This window comes from Erigeron canadensis, chromosome 1, assembly GCF_010389155.1.
Source record: "Erigeron canadensis isolate Cc75 chromosome 1, C_canadensis_v1, whole genome shotgun sequence".
NCBI lineage: Eukaryota > Viridiplantae > Streptophyta > Magnoliopsida > Asterales > Asteraceae > Erigeron > Erigeron canadensis.
The window spans coordinates 20,657,364-20,673,650 of record NC_057761.1 but is presented as its reverse complement, the minus strand read 5'-3'; the positions used below and the strand labels follow the sequence as shown (position 1 = coordinate 20,673,650).

Sequence of the window (16,287 nt, the reverse complement as noted above, 5' to 3'; positions counted from 1 at the left end):
AATGAATTTTTCCTTATTAAGTGACAAAAAGTGTATGATTATAATTTGTTGCTAAAACAAAACAAAGATTGAATGTTACCATTACACAAGGTGGTTTTACTATTGAAGTAGTTCAAGGGCTTTGAACAATGTCTCTAGAAACCTAGAAACATCAAGCTTTACATTTTGTTTATCCATATATATTGATCTATAAGCTTCCCAACCTTTCTTTTGAATTGAATATGGATCCATGAAGACTTGATGATTAGATGGATATTGTTTTATTAAACTGCTTTCCTCTTCATTAATCTTATATTCCAAGTACTTCAATCCCATTCCCTTTGAAGGCTCTCCATAAAAAGTGTTTGCCATCCATTCCATCTTTCCCAATGGAACCACTTGTATAAACACACCATTTTCAGGCAAGAAAACCATGTTTGTTAACCCTGCACCATGAACTCCTATCATCACATCACATGAGTTTACGAGCTTCGATGTTTGAGTCAAGTTCGAATTCATCTCGGTCACAATCACCTCAAATCCTATATCTCTTGCTACACCAACCATATCTTTCACATTTGTAAAACTTCTTGATCTTTTCCTTGAAACTATCAAGAGTCGGGGCATTTTAGTCGTGCCACTGGTTAACTTTATGGCTTTTGAACGATCCAGCGAGTAGGTACTTCTCAAGAAATTTGAGAAATTTTTCATTGCATCTGTGTTTAGCTCTTTTCGGTCGTCCTTTATTAGACCTACTATCATACTTGGAAAGCAATGTACCTTATTTTCAACATCAATATCAATGATTTCATACCTTGATAACTTATCTAATATATTTTGAAACTTGCTAGTCCATCGAGAATTTCTATTCGTCGTGAGAAACTTCACTTCTCCATTGAATTTCCGAGAAGTTGCATAGAGAGGGATGATGATATCTGAAAAGGCATGAAAGTTGTTTCCGCTATAACCACCAACCGAAAAAACGATAGCTGGTACATCATGTTTTTCGGTGCATTTAGGCATTGCTTCGGTTTGTTCTTTGACCGACTTGATGGTGAAATTTGTAATATGTTCCATTGCACTTGCATCGCCTTTGCGTGCATAAGGTTTTATTGTCACCAAAGCATTTGTGACATTTTTTGTAGAAACGAAAATAGTTGAAGAATTCCCATGAATTCTTATATCGCCCTTCATCTCGCAGGTATCTGATCTCCTTTTCCATGTCTTGCAGATTAGCTTTGTTTCCATTGTTTCAACATCTAGTTGTTGTAAAATAAGTATTAGATTAAAAAACACATCTGATAAGATCTTGACTATTAAATCTTGAACAAGATGAATAAAACTGATGCAGGAAGATTCACAAAATACAAGTAAAAAAAATCATTCAGATTTGCGTGAAGTGCAATAAACTTTTATCGTTTTATTACTATCATATATGTTCAACTTTAAAAACCTTATTTGTATGTATGTACCCAACTTTAATTTGTTTTACAATTAGAGTATCAAGTCATCAAGGCGTGTTAGAAATTTTGTTGCTTGTAAATCATTTTGCTTTTATATGGAGATGAAAATCATCAATAAAGTACTTACACATATTTTTATGTTGCCTACTTGTGTTAGAAGTAAAGAGATTTGTTGCATGTGTAAACATACTTTATTTAACATGATCAAATTAACTTACATGGCCGTTTGGGGTTGCTAGTGATATCGGTAACCATCGCCAATTTTAGTTCATCAACCATCATTAACCTTAAATTCACTGAAAAAACCATAAAAATCAGATCAAATAAAACAATTAGATAAACAAACCTACACACATTACATATTCCCCGTGTTGGACCCATATTGGGCCAAAAATTTATCGGTCTTGCGAGTTAACATGTAAGAAGTTGTATGTACTTACGTACATATAGGGGGCCGAAGTAAGGCTTGAATACCGTACACAAGTACCATGTGACCACGAAACATCCAAATAATGCACCATATCCAAATCTTTTTTGGTCTTGTTGATTAAAGCTGCGAGCAAATATATCGTGCTCTTTCATTTTTTGATCTTTCTCTATAAACATATTAAAATGCTTGTGATGAAAGTTATAAGTTATAACATATATGGCCAGTTAATTAATTATATACATACCTCTATGTAATGTATATAACAATATGTACAATCCAACTTTAGTTGCCTACCAGAAAGAATAATGAGGATTCGTTTGTTAACTATTGCCACCCACGTTTTCAATAAAATCCCGTAGTTGACTTTCATGCTCACCGTTTGGTATGATGGTTTCTGTTAGTATTATTATTTCTTATAATCCCGTACTATTCTTGTTATCAATGATACATGCATGAGATGATGATTAACATGTGTTGAGTTTAAAACTTCAATTTGAACCAACGTTATCTTCTTTTCATTTCATAAAAAATAACAAAATATATGTCATATTCTAAATTACAAAAAAATATAAATAATGAGCAAAATAAGTTAATGAGCAAAATAAATTTAAACGAATAAAATCTTTTGTAAAAGAAGTCATGGTGAACCTACTATTGACAACAAAATAAATAAAAAGAGTTAAAAAATAACACTATCATAATAATTCAATATCAAATAATGAATAAACATGAACAAAATTCCAAAAATTAAATTAAAGTGAAACGTATGTTTCTTTATTGAGAAATTATGTGACCATGATTTTTTTTTAAAGATAGAAATGAGAAGAATGATGGGAATTATTAATAAAACTTTAGGTTGAATATATAATAACTTTTTGAAAGAACTTGATTTATTCGAACTATTCATTTTATTTATTCACTAATTTAAATATCTTCACCCAATATACCTATGATACCCTTAGTAATATTATTTATAACATAAATTTCTCAACTCTCAAAATAACTATTATACCTCCTTTTATATCAATTAAAAAAGAAAGAAAGAAACTGCTTAGTGCCGTCTTTCGCGGGTTTTGAGTCTCAATACCTCGACGATGTGTGGGGGAGGTTAAGATGTAGACAGACCTTACCTCTACTTAAGTAGAGGAACTGCTTTCATTTTCTGCCTAAATAGTAGAAAGGCCCTCCAACCTTGCATGGGATGAGCATCGCACCCATGACCTCTGTCTCCACAGGCCAAGATGTTTAAACTGATCCAACCAAGATGTTTAAACTGATCCAACCATGCTACTTTTATATCAATTACTTTTATATTAATAACCACGCATTAGCGCCACCACTCACCCCACCACCACCACCACCACCTGTCACTGCAACCATCTCCACCCGTCGTCTCCACCACTATATTGTTGGCATGTGACTAGTTTAACTAACAGTTGTACGTAAACCTTACCTCCACTTAAGTAGAGAGGATGCTTTCATATTCTACCTAAATAGTAGAAAAGACCCTTCAACCTTGCATTGGATGAGGATCGAACCCATGACCCCTGTCTCCACAGGCCAGGATGCTTACTAATGATCCAACCATGCTACTTTTATATCAATTACTTTTACATTAATAATCACGCATTAGCGCCACCGCCCACCCCACCACCACCACCTGTCTCCGCCACCACCTCCACCCGTCGTCTCCACCACTATACCGTTATATCGTGCGGGCATGTGACTAGTTTAACTAAGAGATGTAACTCGGTCGTCATTAATAAAGTGAACATTCAACTTCTTTGTACTTTGTGTTTTTTTTTTTATTTACTTAATTACTTTGTTGCTTTAAATTAAGATAGACTTGTGCAAGTTACTGGACCAACAATATGTGTGTTTGAAAAACGGTTTTCAAATTAAAAGCTTTTAAAAAGAATAGGCTTTTGAAGATTTGAAAATCTTCTTTTTACCAAATTTGGAAATTTCTTTGTTTTCTTTCTCAAATTCCCTATGACCTAAAGTGGCGACATTAGATTTTGAAGTTTTGCACATGCATACTCTTGACTTTGAAGTGCGGATGAACATTGTTGAGTTCAACTAATTAGGTTCGCACATTGTCAAGTATAATTGTGTATGAGTCATAATTGTGTATGAGTATGACATAATCTGGGTACCAATTTCTGCTACCTATCCTAATGGCTTCTATTGTTCCAGTAATATATAATTCGGTTTTTGATTTGGTTTGAAAATCAACATAAATCAATCGATAAACCATATTACAACATTGACTAGGTCCAAAACCAAACTAAAAGTGAATTTCAAAAATTCAACTTTGATTTGATTTTATTATTGGTTTCCTGGACTTCATTCCACATATCAATCGACCAAATATTAGACCTCATCACTGATCAATACATGTAGTTTACCTATGAGGGCATCTGGGCATGGTTCATGTGAAAGCATTTAACATTCTGTTAAACAAAACTATCACACTAAGAGGGTGTGGTTCATGTGGAAAGCATACAACATATACTAAAGTTTTAACCCGTACTTTACTTTGACCCGTTAGGCCTGTTTCCGTTTCAGTCATCTTATTAAAAATAAAACATATACAAAAGTTTTAAGCATCTAAATGCGCATTTTAGAGACCCATTTGACCATTTGGACCTGTTATCAGTAAAATACAACCCATTAACCCAAATCTATCTATTGCTATAAAAATAGAATATAAAAGCCACATTAGCCTAACTACATTACAGCAATCTAGCTACATTCTTTGAAGTGAGATAGAGGGAGAGAGAGAAAGCGACAGATAGAGAGAGCATACATGAATCATTAACAACCTGAAATCATGTGATGATTAAAAGGTATCAGTATTTAATTAGAAAAACAATCATAAACACAAGAAAGTCAGTGCATTAAACGAGTTTTTTTTTATAAACCATGCCCATCTGATATGTGCCCTGTTTTGAGGTGAAACCTTTAAGACCCATTACCCAGACTGACCCAACCCAGCCATTTTGATAGAGAATAACAGAAATACATACCATAACTTCCGCAACTAGTCCATTCACAATGCTTCCATCTTTACGCGTACGACTTATCCAGTATGGTATATCACATGATAATAAAACGACACCTTTCTTTCCTTTCTGCAATATGAAGTGTGTGTTAGCTAGTTAAGAGAAGTATATACTTGAAACGCATATACATGTAATGCTATCAAATTAGAGTGCACGGTGGTGAAGATGAATATGAAACAAAAACACGAAGTATTGCTACCTCTTCATGCAGAAAAATACAAAAGGAATTGGTTCCAGTTGCCACGGCTCATTTGACCTGGAATGGATCTTTTTCCTCGCCTCATCAGTTTTCTGTCCAATAAAAAAGTTTGTCATTACTGGGCATAAACATTATAACACGTATATTCATGTTGCAGCATGTAGGGTTGGACTCTTTTAGGAGTTCACACGTATATTTACCCGAGTCTTCACATTATTCCAACGAGTCACTAGCTTCTTGAGTTGTTTACATGAGTTTTCAGCAGTCTAGCATATGACTCATACAATTTAGTCAAGTGAAGCACAAATCAGCACTTAAAGATAATCCATATAACATACTGTTTCGATGTTACCTTTGCACCAAGGCTATTTAGAGCAATCCACAAACAGCACAAGGAATATGCTATCACCGTACCTGAATTGTCCCATAATAATCACTATAAGTCAAGAAAGCAAGTTTCTGAATGCCGTAAGTGCCACAATTTTTCCTTATATCTATAAGTGGTCATTCTCATCATTCAAGTCTTACAGTACTTCCTAATATTAACTAGCCATGATCTCATCAAATCTTAAGCTTTGATCAAAAACGTTTTTCAACTCATAAAATTTCCATGACTTCAGTTATGATTGACCTGCATTTTATGTTCAGACTATTAAAATGATCAGTTTCAAGCATGTAAATCAGATATAGAACAACCAAATGAAAACAATGGTGTTTGAATACAAATGTTGTAGTAAGCAATGTGAAGAGAATATAAACCTTAATAAAGATGCATCAGATGATATAATCCAACCTTTCCAAAAAAAATAAAAATAAAAATAAATTTTTTTTTTTTTTGATATAATCCAATGTATCAACAAGCACGATCTTACCATCTGGTTCTATACACATGATATAAGCCTGTCATGAAGACCAACAAGTTGCAATATAATGACAAGGAATCACCACTACCATAGGTACTGGTCACCATAATGTGAAACTAAACATACCAAATCTAGAATATCATGATTTCCAGGGTAACTTTAACTAAAAAATCTTTCCCACCTCTATCTACCTTTAACAACACTATCGATTTTGGATTTTTCTTAATGACATCAACAATATGTGAAATTGAATTCGAGAGCTGCCTGTTAGGCAACTCAACGTCATTAACCAAAAGAATAACATCACCTGCTAGCACTGCGTCTCGGGAAGCAACCAAAAAGGGTCGAACCTAAGGTACAATCACACCAGGGAAAGCTTCTTGTACATGCAATCCAAAAAATACAATTTGAGCAAAGATAATAAATTAATAACAAATGCAAAAACTGTAGTGGAAATCACACCTACTGAATTATCAAATATTTTATCCAAAATAGGCCCAATATCAACATCAATTGGGAAATCAAATATCAGAATTATTATCAGGAAAACCAACAAAACCACCTAAAGGAAATGCTCTTAAAGGATACTCAACATTATTAGCATTAAAAGAGGCCTAAAACCAATAGCAATTATACTTGCATGAATTCCTTGAAGTGAAGCAGCTACACTTTTATGAACAATAGCGTTTATACACCAATAGCAATTACACTTTTATGAACAACTATAATTGCAGTCAAAACTGACACAGCTACAAGTATAGATTGTGCACTTTCAAACCCACCAAAACCAGATTTGAAGATGGTAAAAGTTGAAAATAGAACTTGGGCTTCTAGTTGTGATGAAGGTATCTAATGGTTGAAAAAGGTTGAAATTTTTGTTAACATGATAATGTTTGTGTTTGTTTTTGATAATTGAGATGACCGGTGTCTATATAACTACATAAAGGTAGCAGCTCATCAATATACCAGAATTCATTTAAGACATAATGGTAGCAGCTCATCAATATACCAGAATTCGTTTTTCTCCTATCACAACTCCCAACTAGACTCCCATTTAACAAGCAAATACTCAAACAGGCCAAAAAATAAAAAGACTTTGGTGAATAAAAGGATATTGACTTCCACCTTCCCAATGCACACTTTCAAAGAATACTCAAATATAAAAAAGCAACTAATTTCCGATCTGCACCAAAATAACACTATAGTTTCCTATATATTATTCATCAGAACTACAAACTTCCCATGGACAGACTCAAAATCCTAAGACACTAACCCAATCAGACCATCCCACCTCCTTATTTAGATGCGCATTAGCATTTTATGTAGCATATAATCTCACCTCCTATTTAGAAGCGTCATTGTGAAGAATAATATTTATCGAAATACAACAATGTTACTGCCTAGATAAACAAACCTGATGCTGACGCGCTTGAATGCATGCTACATAACATGACCATTAAGTAAATAATCATTAGCAAAGTTAGAATAGATCAAATTGTACTTCTCGTGAAAAATAATCATCAAAACTAAACGCAGCTGCACAAAGAATGAAATATGTTAACTTGATTTAAGACACCAAGACTTAGACCTGCAACTCAATAACATCAGTCATCATTCTTATAACTCCCAAAAATATAACGACTAAGACGCCAAATGACAGATAGCTTGAGAGAGGACACGACGGCAAAGAAAACCAGTAGAAAAAAATTCCACCACTAACCCAATACTTAGAATTCAATTGAGAAGTGAGCTAGCAAAAAATTACCTAAGAAGACACATCCTACTTTAAGTGAAATTAAGAGAGATCACAATATTTGCTGTTGATAGAACGTTTGTGTTTAAAACTACAGTCAACAACCGTTGACTGACATTAACATGTTATTATCACCCAACCAAGTTGCTATGTATGTGGCCACCAGCTCTTGAAAGACTTTGAACCATTCATAACTCCCAAGTCAACTGTTAAATTCTTGACCATGACAATTGTGCGATTTACCAACAAGCATTGGCTGACAATGATAGGAGTAACACGTTAGTGACCCACAATCTATCTCTGTATGTGGCCACTATCTCTTGAAAGACTTTGTGTGATCCTTGACTGACTCCAAGTCTACTAAAAATGACTTGGGGACTCAAGTCGATATCAACCTAACTATACGTTCATAACAGATTTTAAGACATGCTGTGTTATATATGTGCCCCATTCCCCCTCCTTCTGAATTATACAACTTACATTCTACCTTAACTACACAAAAATGGAAACCACTTTTCATTTCAGTTTTATATTATTATTCCTGTTTGTTCAAACGTATGGCGCAAGCAGCAGCAACACCATGATCACCGCTTCCTCAAACGTTACATGTATCCAAAGAGAGCGGCAATCACTGAGTGTAATCAGACAAGGCCTCTTGGACGAATCAAATCAGCTGTCCACATGGACAGGACTAGAATGTTGTGAATGGTGGGGAGTTGGGTGTGACAGGAGAACTGGTCATGTTGTCGAACTTGATCTTCGATCTACATCGTCTTTCTGGCATGGAGGTAAGGTAAGTCCTTTCTTACTCAACTTGACGCATTTGCGTTACTTGGACCTGAGCATGAACTATGTCTTTGGACAAAATATTCCTGGATTCTTTGGGTCATTCAAGTATTTGGAATACCTTGACCTATCAGACTCAGGATTTAGTGGTGCGGTCCCTCCTCATCTAGGAAATCTCTCAAGGTTACAAAGTCTTGATCTTAGTAATAATTTCGATTTGATGTTGAATAATGATATGCTGTGGGTGTCTTTATTGTCATCGTTAAAGCACTTGGATTTGTCATGGATAACAATCGGTAACCATATTGATTGGTTGCATCCAGTTAACATGTTACCTTCTTTGCTTACACTCAACTTGCGCTCGTGTGATATCAATATCGCCTCTATAAAAGTCATCAATTTCACTTCTCTTAATTCACTTGATCTCTCTCTCAATGACCTTAACTCCACCATTCCTGTCTGGTTATCCAACCTAACTCGCCTCAAGGATCTACACCTTAGTGAAAACAGCTTCCATGGGGGAATACCAGATTCTATTGGAAACTTGAGCTCTCTTTCTACCATCGACCTTTCATTCAATCAATTGTCTGGTCGGATACCTCCCTCACTTGGTGGCCTATCATCTCTAAGATATCTATATCTTGAGTTTACTGAATTGAATGGGAGCATACCTGAAAGCATTGGACTACTCACCAGCCTACAAGAACTCTATCTTGGCAATAATAAATTGAGTGGGAGCATTCCCACTAGTATTGGTCAGCTTTCAAACCTCTATTCCCTTGTTCTTCCTCGCAATCAATTGAATGGGAGCATTCCCAATAGTCTTGGTCAGCTTTCTAACCTCCGATACCTTGATCTTTCATGGAATCAATTGAGTGGGGTTGTTTCTGAAATTCACTTCGCCAAACTCTACAATCTAACTAAGTTGGCGCTGTCTGGTAATTCATTGATAACGTTGAATATGAGCCGTCATTGGATTCCTCCCTTCCAATTGGAGTATTTGGATTTAAGCTCCAGCTGGAACATGGGACCCCAATTCCCAAACTGGCTTCAAACACAAACACATCTACTAATATTAGATCTTTCAAATTCGAGAATAAGAGATACAATACCAGAGTGGTTTCACAACATCTCCTCTCATCTTCAAGAATTGGATCTGTCCGACAACGAGATCGGTGGAAATCTGCCACTGATAAATACCAACAACACAGGTAGGTATACAATTACTGGATAATAACTTCTTTTATTTTTGATACTTGACTTGTGATCAGATCTATTTCCCAAAATCTGCCATGAATAATCTTTTCATTCCTTTATATATTTGAGTTTTTAAACTGGATAATAACTTTGTTTGTTTGAACAAATTTAATAATTAATTAATACTCGTACTTTTAATTTTATTATTAAAAGAACCGATTAGATTTCACTCTTTGCGTATATCTAATACATTACTTATTTACTTTTTCCATAATTTTTTTTTATCTTTTGTATTATGAATGAATTGATAAAAGACCAAAATCCTTTCCCTAACAAAGTTACTGACCGTAAATAAATTTCAGCATATATAAAACTTAAGTTTAAACTAACACTCTCTAATCTTAACAATAGATTTTAAATTATGCGAACATTATCTACCAATAAAAACATAATTAAATATTTTGTAAAATTAGTAATAATTGATATCTTAATCTTAATTTATATTTATTTTTAGCTATCAACTTGAGAAAATTTTTTAAAATTTACAATCATTTAATTAAATAAAAAAAATTTAACCTATGAAATATTTTCTAAAAAAAATTATTTGAAAACCTAATGACTTATTAACAAATATTAGAAGAGTCCCAATTGTTATCAAATTTATCATAGAACAAGTGATTGAAAATAAACATATGTTTGTTATGAACGCGCATCATGATTAAATACATATACTTGAATGTCAAGTTCGGGATCACAAATATGTTTATATTTTAATTCTTAATTATTTTTCCTAATAATATCACATTATGAGTACATATGTTTCAAAATATATTATAATAGAGAAATAATTATATATAGTATGTGCCTTGTGGAATGACTACGACAAACAATTCCATCAATATGTCTAGGCTAATAATGACAGTGAAGAACCTATGATTATTGTACTACAACTTGCAAAATATAACACTTAAAATCGTGTTTTTTTTAAAAATTATAAGCTTTTATGACTTAAATGTATGAAGATCTAATATTTTTAATATCTTAAATCCCGTGTCCAGTGTTGGACACGGGTCTAAAATCTAGTATTATTACTATTTTCTATAAAAATCGCATTCGAAGTTTAATAAAGACTATAAAATACTTCAAGTAGTAGTATTTTAATACATTGGAAAAAGTAACTCAATTTTAAGTCATCAAAAATAATGATAAGAATAATAATAAAATGTAAAGAAATGAAACTCGACTTTGGTGGATATTTTAAGGTCAAATACATTACCAATAAATCATTAACTCATTGACAATAATAAATAAATAAATACTAATATTTTTTAGTATAAATCTCTTAGAATTTTTATACATATTTTTTAAAAGTTTTTATACATAAAATCTTTAGAAAATAATAATAAAATTTGTAAAATAACAATATATAGTTTTTAAAAAATAAAACATTATTCATAAAATGATAATAGTTTATTATAAAATATTAGTATTAATAAATTTCTTATAAAAAAAACGAATTCCTTGATAGATAATAAGCATAAATTACACGGATGGTGTATAACGTCTTTCATACCTCACGAGTAGGCTTACTTTAAGAAAACTAACGACCGTCAGTGCAAGGTATGGTCTGAATGTGAATCTATAAAAAAAAATAGGTACCATTGGTGTATCTTACAGGTATGCAGTATTTTCGATAAAACCACAAGTATTATTTCAGTAATTTAAATTAAAGTTTTTGTGGGCCCATATTTTTTATAATAGTAAAAGTCAAAATTGAAAACAAAAATTAATTTTAAAAAATCAATAACTCTGCTTGGTCGATAATTCATTTAAACAATTGTCTTTTAGCATATAAGAAGATTCCACTTATAGCTAGGAGTGAGCAAAAACCGAACAGGAAAACTGAAAAAACCCGAGAAAACCGAACCACCAAAACCGAAAACCGAACGAAACCGGTCGGTTTGGTTTTTGTTTTCTAAAATGGAACGGATCGGTTCGGGTTTCGGTTTCATATGCAAAAAACCCGATCAAAAACTGAACCGAACCAAACCAAATACATTTTAGTTTATTTTATAAATATATCATATTACATTTATATTTATTACCTATAGTTAGTAAATATGTTAATATATTTTAAAATTATTTTGCCTTTTTAGTATACAAATTAACAAATTCTTTGTTTTTGATGAAAACGTAGTACAACGTCAATTCATTTTATAAAAAAATTATATCAATTTTAACACATAAAAAGTATAATTAGTTAATTAAAACCATTGCTCGTATATTATAGTTTTGATATAATATTTTTTCCTTAAGAATTGAAAGTTAAATTTATAACATAATAAACAAAAAGCGTATAAAAACGAAACAGATCCAAACCGAACCGAAAAGCTGACAAATCGAACCGAACCAAAACCGAATCCAACGGTTTTGGTTTCCTAAAAAGCAAACGGATCGGTTTGGGTTTGGGTTTAGGTTTTAGGGAAAACCCGACTCAAATCGATCCATGCTCACCCTTACTTATAACTACGTATTGTAATAAGCCCCCCAATTAATCACACATATTAAAAAGATATATTTTTCTCTGTCTTTCCTTCCACACACTTTCATTCTAACAGACACTAATGTTAATCCTTCTTGATTACACAAATCAAGTTCAAATTACTTCATTGCAGTGTGAAAAAAGTTTTGTTTATGTTTAAAAAAGACTAATGTGATTTTATGCCAATATTTGTCTACTAATATATAAATTTTAACGGTAGTTCAATTTAACTATAGTTCAACCTAAGACAATTTCTCTTTTCTTATATATTTAAATAGACTAATGATTGCCTAATCAGGTCTCGTATTTTTCAATATTGGAAACAACCGTTTTAATGGAAGCATTCCAGCTCACTTATGCGAGAAGCTTAGTATAACGATACTGGATTTATCCAATAATAACTTTTCTGGAGTTCTTCCCATGTGCTTAGGAAACTTGATTCAATTAGAGGCGATCGATCTTACAAATAACGCTATAACGGGAGATATTCCAAGCTCATTAGGTTCTTTATCACAGCTTCGGTCTTTGCATTTGCACAACAACAAATTTCAGGGCAATATCACGGTGGCTTTACATAACATGATAGGCTTGGAAACCCTTGATCTAGGGAACAATTTGCTAACATGTAATATCCCTTCTTGGATTGGAAAAAGACTATCAAAGCTTAGAATCTTGAATCTCCAATCAAATAAGTTAATGGGTAAGATTCCAACCGAACTTTGTCAAATCAAGCATCTTCAATATTTAAACCTGGCAAATAATAGCATAACAGGAAGTATCCCTCATTGCTTTGGTAATATAACGGGTATGGTGACGATTGACTTCGACACCATATATAATAACTTTCCATATGAAGAAAATGTCGAGGCATACATAAAGGGCCTTCAATTGAAGTATACCAAGACAATTAGGTTTCTTGTATCCTTAGACCTCTCTAACAACAAAATTGATGGCGAAATTCCTGATGTATTGATGAACCTTATATTGTTGAAAAATTTGAATCTTTCAAGAAACCTGTTAAGTGGACACATTCCAAAAAGTATTGGAAATATAAGGTCAATGGAATCTTTAGATTTGTCGAACAACAAGTTGTCAGGTCAAATTCCTTCAAGTATGGGCAACTTGATATTTCTAAGCTACTTGAACCTATCATTCAATAAACTATTTGGTCCAATACCAGTTGCAAATCAGTTTAATACTTTTAATGATCCTACAATGTATGAAGGGAACAACGGACTATGTGGAAAACCACTGCCAAGAAATTGCAAAGAAAGCAATTTATTATACACTCATGTTGGCGATGGTGAAAGTAAAGATAGTTTACATGGTTTGTCATGGTTTTATACCGGTATGGTCTCGGGTTTCGTTATTGGATTTATGGGACTTACTGGTAGCTTGCACTTTATTAGGATTTGGAGGATAACTTACTTTGAAATGATAGAGAATGTTTGCAGTTGGCTAACTATTTCAATTCTAGTGACTCTCTCTCGAATTAAAAGGAAGTCTTTCTAATGAGGTATAATACTTTTAGATTAACAAAAAACATTTTTTTTTCTAATTTAATGTCTCATGTTGTGGTTTGTTTATCAAATGAATGGGGGTATTATTTTTGGGTTCAAAAATTAATCTTCGACAAGGTTATGTTGGTACCTTACGTTGATGTGAAGATTCTACAAGATTATGCTTCAAGAATCCAAAGTTTCGTGTTTTATTATAATGAAAAGTAAGTTTTAGTATTTATAATTTAGTCTACTATGATTTTTCAGTATTATATGTACTAATGTACTATAATTATGTGTTTGGTAGTAGATAATAGGTTGTGTATTATGACATTTTAAGAAAAGTTCGATAAAACACTGTTTGTATTCGTATGATTTGTCTTCAGGTATATTATAAAAGGTTCATGTGGTAAACTACATAATTCTACTAGACATATATCTAACCTTTCAAGAATTAGTGAGCATGCTAGTTATACCTGGCTAACTAAAACAACTAAAATAACTAAGGCAATCTTTTTATCCATTACTAATGATGATATAAAATCCAAAATGAATTATTATTAATAAAAAATAAGTTGATGCTAAATCTAATTATATGACAGATGTATGTGGGTTGTATTGTCCCGGATGATAAATTTTCAAAAATGTCTTTAAGATGTAGCTAACGACATCCTATTTTTATAATTTACCTTTATCCATACTTGTTCTAGTGTTTTAATATTACTACACGTACTTGCTCTATATATACCATCATTCCATACTTGGTTGCTAATGTCATTCTTTGATGAACATCAAGTCAGTGTTATGTATGTTTGACTAAGTATTTTAATTCCAATTTTGTATCTCAAAAATAAGTGTATATTGTAACACCCACTAGTGGCGGAAACGTGAGATGCAACTAACGAGCTTGCAAATTGATATTACTCAGAAAAACTATATAATGTTCATATAACACAACAGACTGTCATACATGAATCAAAATACAACATATAAATCTCATGAAAAGGAAAACAAACCGAGGCATTGTGCCCGAGTCTAAAGATCTAGAATGAAATCAAACCATCCTTAGGTCCATAATGTGGCCATAATCATACCGGGTGTGGATTCGTCAATCCACTATCACGTTTTACTATAAATATAATATACGTCTTTCGTCTCATAACATATAAATAATAAGGATTAAACAATCCATAACGTCAGGTCTTACACACGTATAATACAACACGATATCAATATAACAATACAACGTCTAATCAACAATGATGTATCCACATAACAACACGTTCACGTTTAACAACAATGATACATCCATAACGACACGTTCACGTTTAACAAAGAGTAACGCTTTCCAATTAACTAAATCACCAAATGGATCTAGGTTTCTGATATGTCATTTAGGTATTGGTAGGGTTTGTATATAGGTGATACCATCGGCTTTCCCTCCACCCAACCAACACCCATTAAGCATATCGAAAACCTACCAATTTCTAACCATATAAACACATCAAATATCATATACTATAACAAAATATCATTCTTCCATAGGCTAAAACAATCTTATATTTTCAACTACGTCAACAAAGATACCAATCACGATACATGTCTACCTATGACATGTACTAGCACAAAAATGTATGCACGTAAAATAAACATAAGCTTAATCTACAGCATTACACGTAAACACATAGCGAGTATCTTTCCACCCCTTAAGCAAACAACATATAGTAGGGGCTACGAAACTCACCTGACGCGCGCAATACAATCCGAAGATGAAAGGAAAGAGAACTAATGTCCACGAGAGCCGAAGAACTGATGTCCACGAGAGCCGAAACCTATCATACACGTATCACATTAATCCTAAAGCATCTCAAAAGTCAAGGTCTCCTAAATATTGACCTAATACTACTATAAATGCTTTATTATATCCTTTTTATAAGTCTTTGATCCAACAAAGGTAGACTCGTTATGTTTTGTTTCACAATGACTAGTCGGGACTGGACCACTATTGCGTCATCGAAACTTTTGATTTGTTCTAATTATGTTTTGGACTCAGAGTCTTATACCATTGTAAACTAGACTCATTCACGCTTCCATCGATATCTTGAATGTCAAAAACGAAGTTACGGTTCAAAAGTTACGATAGCTTCAAAAATTCAGGTTGTTGACTGAACTCGGAAATATGCGGCGCATGCAAGAAATATGTGGCGCATATTTCAGCATTTTTGAGGTCAGAAATTTTTCAACTCAAAATATGTGGAGCATAAAACTTTTGTGCGGTGCATAACGTATGTTTTCGAGCAAAAACCTGATTTTCGACACAAATTGACCCACCAAACATAAAGATCAAAGCTTTAAACACTAACACAGCTTAATACAAGTATAAACAAATGTAAAAATCAAATCATTTCACAAACCTATTTCTGATTCCTCAAGCTTTAACTCAAAACCCGTTTTTAAGCTAAACACACACATTTTACACTCAAATCGACCGCCCATCGTTTAGATCTACAA

General features: G+C 32.9%; 2 protein-coding genes and 1 long non-coding RNA gene across 4 annotated transcripts; 1 reads left to right on the top strand and 2 right to left on the bottom strand.

Annotated features, from left to right (window-relative positions):
- Positions 1-95: 95 nt before the first annotated feature.
- Positions 96-1,227, bottom strand: LOC122586684 (alpha-1,3-arabinosyltransferase XAT3-like). Its single transcript, XM_043758672.1, has one exon. The coding sequence runs from the start codon at positions 1,225-1,227 to the stop codon at positions 100-102; it is 1,128 nt and encodes a 375-aa protein (XP_043614607.1). The 3' UTR covers positions 96-99.
- Positions 1,228-5,136: 3,909 nt separating this feature from the next.
- LOC122598658 lies at positions 5,137-6,472 on the bottom strand. 2 transcript variants are annotated; one of them, XR_006323681.1, is made up of 4 exons: positions 6,307-6,472; positions 5,489-5,767; positions 5,337-5,402; positions 5,137-5,228 (listed from the first exon to the last, which is right to left on the bottom strand). It is a non-coding gene; the product is annotated as an uncharacterized LOC122598658 (long non-coding RNA). The 2 variants fall into 2 exon arrangements; XR_006323686.1 differs by having other exon boundaries at positions 5,489-5,550.
- Positions 6,473-8,254: 1,782 nt separating this feature from the next.
- Positions 8,255-13,789, top strand: LOC122586675 (receptor-like protein EIX2). Its single transcript, XM_043758661.1, has 2 exons — positions 8,255-9,749; positions 13,503-13,789. Exons 1-2 carry the CDS (start codon positions 8,255-8,257, stop codon positions 13,787-13,789), a joined length of 1,782 nt encoding a protein of 593 aa, XP_043614596.1.
- The last annotated feature ends 2,498 nt before the right edge of the window (positions 13,790-16,287 follow it).

Excerpts from the sequence above, each read along its gene's own strand:
- LOC122586675 (XM_043758661.1), top strand. The coding sequence starts at position 8,255 with ATGGAAACCACTTTTCATTTCAGTTTTATATTATTATTCCTGTTTGTT. Across the intron at positions 9,750-13,502 it reads GATAAATACCAACAACACAG|GGAACAACGGACTATGTGGA; the intron begins GTAGGTATACAA and ends CAATGTATGAAG.
- LOC122586684 (XM_043758672.1), bottom strand. The coding sequence starts at position 1,227 with ATGGAAACAAAGCTAATCTGCAAGACATGGAAAAGGAGATCAGATACC.